This window comes from Poecilia reticulata, linkage group LG1 (genome assembly GCF_000633615.1).
Source record: "Poecilia reticulata strain Guanapo linkage group LG1, Guppy_female_1.0+MT, whole genome shotgun sequence".
Classification (NCBI taxonomy): domain Eukaryota; kingdom Metazoa; phylum Chordata; class Actinopteri; order Cyprinodontiformes; family Poeciliidae; genus Poecilia; species Poecilia reticulata.
The window spans coordinates 33,741,213-33,748,616 of record NC_024331.1 but is presented as its reverse complement, the minus strand read 5'-3'; the positions used below and the strand labels follow the sequence as shown (position 1 = coordinate 33,748,616).

Sequence of the window (7,404 nt, the reverse complement as noted above, 5' to 3'; positions counted from 1 at the left end):
TGTGTGTGTGTGTGTGTGTGTGTGTGTGTGTGTGTGTGTGTGTGTGTGTGTGTGTGTGTGTGTGTGTGTGTGTCAGCACCATGGAAATTCACCGTGTTTCTTTGATTCCTGCAAACTGAACTGATATGTTTCTGTTTTTGCTGTTCGGATCAGAACCGGCCTGCAGTGCAGGAGTGATTTAGTGCCGTTATGTTGCAGTCAACGTGGCCGTGACCCGGTCCGTTGACCCGGTCCGTTGACTCGGTCCGTTGACCCGGTCCGTGACCCGGGCCGTGACCCGGTCCGTGACCCGGTCCGTGACCCTGTCCGTGACCCGGTCCGTGACCCGGTCCGTGACCCGGTCCGTCTCCTGAATTTGGTGTTTTTGGTGTTTGTGGCAGTACCAGCAGCTGCCACTAGGGCGCTAACCTGTCTTGGAAATGCTGATGTCAGTTTTTGTGAAACATTTTCATAATATTGAATGTTGGTAAATAATAAGTGCTGAAATAATGAACCGTTTACTAAGACGTGTAGCGTCCGCAATATGTGGACTTCATTTACGTGATGGACAGAAGTGGCAGCTGCCACCAGAAGTGACGCCACGTTGCCACGTTGAGCTTGCTGTCTCTCCCATTTCTAGGTTCCCACCCGGACTCCAGTGTTGAACTGGGAACGATGGGAACGTTGGGAACGTTGGGAACGTTGGGAACGTTGGGAACGATGGGAACGTTGGGAACGATGGGAATGCTGCATTAGTAGTAGTGAAGCTTGTGGAGGTTCGAGCCTCAGGGCACCGAGATGAGACGGGTCAGCAGAACCTGACCGTTCTCTGATGGACGGCGGGTCCACTGAGCTCTGCAGTCCGATCTGCTTCTCGTCTCCGTGGCGATGTGGGCCGGCGCCGTGGCCGCGGGCCAGGCCCGACCTCCCCCAGCGCTCTGACAGGAACCGGCTGCTTTATGGGCGAAGCCGCAGCCGGCGGCCTAATAAGGACAAAGCTGCAGGCTGTTTATCTGCTCCTTACAGGAGCGGCTGCTAAATAAAACACCGTCCTCTCAGCGAGGACATCTGGAGGACACGGAGGACAGACAGAAACAAGGAGCTGTCAGCAGGTCCCAGCCAGGAAGAGGACAGTCCACCCGCAGCGCTGTCTCTGCACTGTTGGACACTGTTGTCTGCAGGGCGGCGTCCTCGCTGCAGAACTTTAAGTTTCCCTGCAGAATCTTCTCAGCTTCCAACAACGACCAGCAGCCTGCAGAGAGCGGCTGCTGTTTCTCCTTAAACCTGATGCTGACTGACACTCCAACGACATCAGGCCTGGTGGAGCAAACGGGTCTGCATGAGGCTAACTTCAGGTTAACCTCAGGCTAAGCTCAGGATAACTTCATGCTTACCTCAGGCTGACCTCAGGCTAAGTTCAGGCTAACTTCATGCTAAGCTCAGGATAACTTCATGCTAAGCTCAGGTTAACCTCAGGCTAAGCTCAGGCTAACTTCATGCTGACCTCATGCTAACCTCATGCTAAGATCCGGCTAACCTCGTGGTAAGCTCAGGCTGACCTCAGGCCTGAACATTGTCATCATCACCACGACTTGTACGGTGCCGCACCAAGACACCTAACGGTACCAGCAACAGAATAAAATCCTTTCTAAACAAGTTCTGCAGATCCATCTGAACCAGAGCACCCAGGAACCGTTTCTGTCATTGAAACCTGTACAATCCTGTCAGGATCCCAGACAAGCCCCCAATTATTCTGTGATCTGATGTTTGATCTGCAGAATTACACATTAACCTTGAACTGGCCCATGTCTGCTGCCAAACGGGACCCACTGGTTCTGAATGACCTCCACAACCTTTGTACCCATCTACCTGAGAGACTAACGACCTCTGGAGTGGGTCAGACGTTAATCTGAAACTGCTGTCAATTGGCCCACATCCACCTAAATTATGGTGTATTGTAATGAATGTGACCACTAGGTGGCATTGCTATTGTTAGAAATGCTGCTGGACCCAAACTGCATCGTCTTAGTCTGCTGGCGATACATCAACATAAAAAGACGAAGCTACATGCTAGAGTCTAAAGTCACGACACGCCTCCAATAAAAGCTTTTCTTTTTCTCCGAAGAGACGCCATAGCAAACTGTCCCGATCTGAACTGAGATCAAATATTCGGTTTGTTTGAGATCTGCTGGGATTTTATTCCAGCTGTTTGCAGAAGGATCCCAGGTCACGTGACAGGAAGGGGGCGGAGCTACCAGATGATCTCATACGATCAAAAATCAAACATTTCTCAACCGCAGCTGGTGAACAGGTTTTCATCCACACATCAACATCAGGGACAAAACTGAAACCCAGAAAAAGTGGACACTGGAAAAGACTGTCGTGTTCAAGGTGTGCTAAAAGGAGTTAGCCTATCAGAAGCTATGCTAGCCTAAAAAAACCCATCTCAATGCCAAACATGTAGCAGCTAATGCTAATGTCAGCGTCCACAGTCCACGTTTCTAAAGAAACTTCCTGGTTTTGAGCTCATATTTCTATTTATTCAGTGATTAGCAGCAAAAATGGTTTTTGAATTGAAAGTGTTGCTGATTTTGTTGATGAGTCGTTTAATTAAATGTAATTAATTAATTATAGACCCTGAAACTGAATTTTTAAGTGAGTGCCACCACTAGTACTTACACAATCTCATCGTTGTCAAACTCCAGGACGCCGTGCGTGTCTTCAAAGTCTACTCCGCCGCCTTTTGCCGTCCCCTCGATGGTTTTGTACGGCACCGCCACGACGCCGCGGGCCCCTGAGCTCCTGGTCACCTTCACCTCCATCACGCCCACGCTCTCACTCACCGTCACCACCGGCTCCTCAAAGCTGAATATCCCGGCGTGGTCGTCGTCAAAGATGGTGACGGTGGCGGTGCACGGCAGGCCCAGCACTGCCAGGCCGTCGGCGTGGTTCGCCTGATGGTCGTTTGCTCCGTCTGGTATGACCCGCACGTTGGTGAGGTGAACCAGGAAGTGCTCGTCTTCCTCAAAAATATCGTCGTCAATGATGTTGATGTGGATTTCCTTGTCGGTCTCGCCGGGTTTGAACACAACAGTTCCTTCAGTGAGCTGGTAGTCGGAGCCAGCGGTGGCGGTGCCGTCTTCAGTCCGGTAATCCACGCAGACAGTAGTGGTCAAGTCTCCTCCTCGGCGGACGACATTGAGCGCCATGCTGCCGCAGTTCTCCAGACACTGGTAGCTCCCAGGGTCGAAGAAGACCCTGGAGGAGAAGTTGTTGACGGATATCTCAGAGCAGAGGTCATGCTGCGTGGCCCTCCTGGACTGGTCAGCGGCGTGTTTCTTCAGGACGTTGCCGGCTCCTGTCATGATCCTGGTCGCCTGGCAGCGGTAAAAGGCCCGACTCTTCTGCTGCTGGGCCAGAACCTGGTAGGTAGCGAGCTCCATCAGCTGCTCCGTCTCCTTCTCTGGATGTTTCTGCTTCAGCTCCTTCAGGATAATGGCCAGCTCTCTGCACGCCTCCTCGTCGTCCAACTCCTTCACCTCTCCGTCCAGTAGTTCGTCTCCATGGGAGTTGAGCATTTTGCCGTCCATTTCGACGTCCACCTTCGACGGCAGGTCTGGCTTGCCCTCGGTCTCGATAATCATTCCCTTCTGCTTCCCTGCTCGGTATCGCTTGTGCACGTATTTGTAGAAAAGAAGCCTGCGGTCGGCCACATAAGCAAACCCAACAAAGAAAGGGAAGAAGAAGAGTGTGAGAAGCCCCTCCCATATCTCAACAACACCTGGAGAGAAAACGGCCAGGATCAGGTACAGCCAGGTGTAAGCAAACACGCTCCAGGTGGCGGTGACGAAAAACACCCGCAGGTGCTTCACCTTCCTGGCCTCCCCGTCGGGAATGACGGACACGCAGAGGCCGATGATGACGAACATGTTGAAGGCGGCGCTGCCTACGATGGTGTTGGGACCCAATTCACCGGCGTCAAAGTTGTGACCGCAAACCTCCACCACGGACAGGAGGATCTCTGGCGCGGACGAGCCGAGCGCCATCAGGGTCAGGTTGGACACTGTCTCGTTCCAGACGCGAACCGTGGTGGTGATCTTCTCCCCGTTGGGTTTCTTTATGGTGATCTTCCTTTCCTGAGAGGTGATGACTTCGATGGACGCCATAAAGCGATCAGCGATGATGGAGACGCCCAGGAACATGTAGAACAGCCCCACGAAGTAGATGGTGGCCCTGGCCAGGCGGTCGGGGAAGGCCGGGTTCTCCGGCTTCCACACCGGCAGGATGACGCCCTCGATGCAGTCGGTGCCGCCGCCGCATTTAGTCTGGTTTCTGGCTGTGGTGTTGGACTTTGGGGTCAAACCGGCGCCCCCTGCTGCGGAGCTCGGGAACCCGGCTGAGATAGCGGCGAACAGGAGCAGCAGGAACGACGGGCGTCCAGCGGGATTCATGGTGACGCTACAGGCCTCAACCTGAAACGGACAGAAACGGGCTTCAGTCTGGATCAAACCCAAAAACACGACCTTCCCCCTGCTAATCTCTGGATCTCCAGCAGACCAACTTTGACCAACCGATCTGCCAAATATCGACAGTCTGGACCTTTAACAGCTTCCTCAACGCTCCAATCCACACTGCAAAAAACAAAACCTTACCAAGGATTTCTGTCAAGTTTCCAGCCCTCATGCTTGAGACGATACAAAAGAAACTTTTTAGCAAGAAAAAAGTCAAGAATTCCTGAATATTGGTAAAAAGCTGGCAGATTATTTAACCTGGAAAGAAAAAGTTTAGTTAGAGGCAAAACAATCTGGACAGAACCACCTGGTGGGTTTGGTCCAGCTCAGTGCAAAGGCTGTGGGGGGCGCTAGTGAGGTCACCCGGGTCACCACCCTGCAGGTTGCCATGGATACCTGCTGGTTAAGGTGCATCAGGTCCACATGAGGACTGGCGGTGAGGTTCTGGTCAGATCCGGTTTCACGGTTACTGAGAAACATTAAGGCTGATATCGTCACCTCTGACCTCTGCAGTGACCTCCAGAAGGTCTGACCTCCACAGTGACTGAGGCACAAGCAGTCGGTCATCAGGCTGCTGGAGGAGGAAGAGGAGGAACCTACCGTCAGACGAAGAGCAAAACGCTTTAAATCAGAATCTCCGCAAAGTTCCAGGAAGTTTTCATCTTCAAAGGAGGAAAATCTCTACAGGCCCACAGAACCAGCAGAACCAGAAGGCGACATGAAGACGAGAAGCAGAACCTCGACCTGGTTAGAGCCCAGAAACAATGCGCTGCTTCCTCCTCCCCCTCCTGCTCCTCCTCCTCTTCCTCGCTGGAGATGAGAAACGGTCCAAAACAAGCAGCTGTAAACAGCCAGAACCTGACCTGGACCTGGACCTGGACCTGGACCTGGACCTGGACCTGGACCTGGACCTGGACCTGGACCTGGACCTGGACCTGGACCTGGACCTGGACCTGGACCTGGACCTGGACCTGGACCTGGACCTGGACCTGGACCTGGACCTGGACCTGGACCTGGACTGGTTCTGGGAAGGTTTTACTGAATAAATCTGGTAGAAATGAAACCCAGAAGAATCTGAATCTGTCGCTGTGGCTACATCAGTAAACATTAAACATGTTTTTCATTTTTCCCATCAGACACTTGAATTTCAGGATGACGGCCATTTTTCAAGATGGCTGCCATTTTTGAGCCTTTTTAACCAATTATTGCAATAAAATGTTCCCCGTTTTCATGACTAGGATGAACTTTATGTCTCATCTTATTTTTTCAGCTCATCCAGTTTATAAGCCATAAAGTAATAAAATGTATCAGAACTTTGCTCCATTCGTCAACTGGAAGGAGAGTCAGCTTGATGTTAGCATTAGCTTCTGCTCATTATTTTTATGTGGTTAGCATTACACCCAGATAGCACACGATGTTAAACCAACGTTGAAAAATAGTTTGAATCGTTGATTTTTGGTTGAAGTCGACAAATGATGGTGGATCAACCATCAAACTACCATCCAGCTCTAGCCAAGTAACCAAAGTTGAAACTGTGTCATTGAATCAATGTTGTTTTGTGGTTGAAATCTGATGACTGAAATGCTGATGTCTGATCAACGTCTGATCAATGTTGAATCAATGTCAGCTGTTGTGCTGCACCTCTTCCCCTCCTCTCCTCCTCATCCCAGCTCTGGGTCAGAGCATTTTATTACTGAGGGGTTATCATGTTTTAAATTAACCACTGTAGAGGAAAGTGGCTGCTGATTCCTTTCTGTACATTTTCTTACTTGAAATAACAATTCCTACTGACTGTTTGTGATATGTTGACACAAAAACATCTACAACGTACTACAAGCAGTGGAGCGGTTCACCCCCACATTTACAGGAGTGGGATGGACCAAACACTGTTGGCTTGTTGGCTAAAGATGTTAATTCAATGTTGAATTATGATCACAAAGGTTGAATTTATGATTGAGGTCAATGAGAAAACTGGATCAACCATCAAACAACCATTCAATTCTAGCCAATTAACCAACGTTGAAACTGTGTCATTGAATCATGTTGATTTATTGTCGATATCCATTGATTGAAATGCCAACATTGAATCCAGTGTGTTTCAGCTCTGGTCCTCCAGGCCCTGCAAGTTTTAGGCATTTCCCTAATTCAGCACACAGGATTTTAATTGACGTCTGATTAACGGGGTTTTGCTGAACTGAAAACACGCAGGTCAGTTTGATTGAGGACAAGGTTTGGGGAAGAACTCGTGGTCTAAATGTTCAATCAGTGTAAGCTGTTTTTCACACCCCTTTCCCCCCACCACCCACCAGGGCCCATCTACCCCTCAATCCCCCCCCTTTCCTCTCTCCTCCCCTCCTCCTTGGGCTCCAGGTGAAACTATTTTAATTTTAGGTGAGGGTTTTAAATTTTCACATTTTATTAAAATCCTAACCCTAAACAACATTGATTCAATGACACAGTTTCAACTTTGGTTACTTGGTTAGAGGTGGATGATTGTTTGATGGTTGATCCACCATCATTTGTCAACCTCAACCAAAAACCAACCATTCTGACTATAATGCAATGTTGATTTACCATCATGTGCAATCTGTGCAGTTTGTTCCACCCCTCATCTCCCCCTACTCCCTCCCAACCCCCCCACCCCACGCTCCTCCCAGCCTTCCCCTCTTTACTCTCTCTCATCCTTTCTTCCCTCCCCCCATCCTTGAGCTCTGGGTCAGAACATTTTATTACTAAGTGGGGGTTAATCATGTTTCAAATAACACACTACATGTTGAGAACATTGGGTTGTGATTCCTTTATGTGCATTTTCTTACTTGTCTGTAAATATTACTGACTGTGCATAATGTGTTGACACAAAAACATCTACAAGTCTCTACTAGGAGTTGTACAGTCCGACTCCCCCTTTTTACAC

General features: G+C 49.9%; 1 protein-coding gene across 9 annotated transcripts in view; it reads right to left on the bottom strand.

Moving 5' to 3' along the window:
• slc8a1a (solute carrier family 8 member 1a) overlaps positions 1-7,404 on the bottom strand; it is a 35,395-nt gene that overhangs the window by 23,270 nt on the left and 4,721 nt on the right. For 6 of the 9 annotated variants that reach the window (XM_008421089.2, XM_008421057.2, XM_008421066.2 and 3 more), the window contains exon 2: positions 2,659-4,451. In XM_008421089.2, the coding sequence (XP_008419311.1) occupies positions 2,659-4,430 (1,772 nt within the window). In that variant the 5' untranslated portion in view covers positions 4,431-4,451. Of the gene's footprint in view, positions 1-2,658; positions 4,452-5,090; positions 5,261-7,404 lie in introns of those variants that run through there. The other 3 variants (XM_008421108.1, XM_008421118.1, XM_008421097.2) reach the window with 2 other exon arrangements.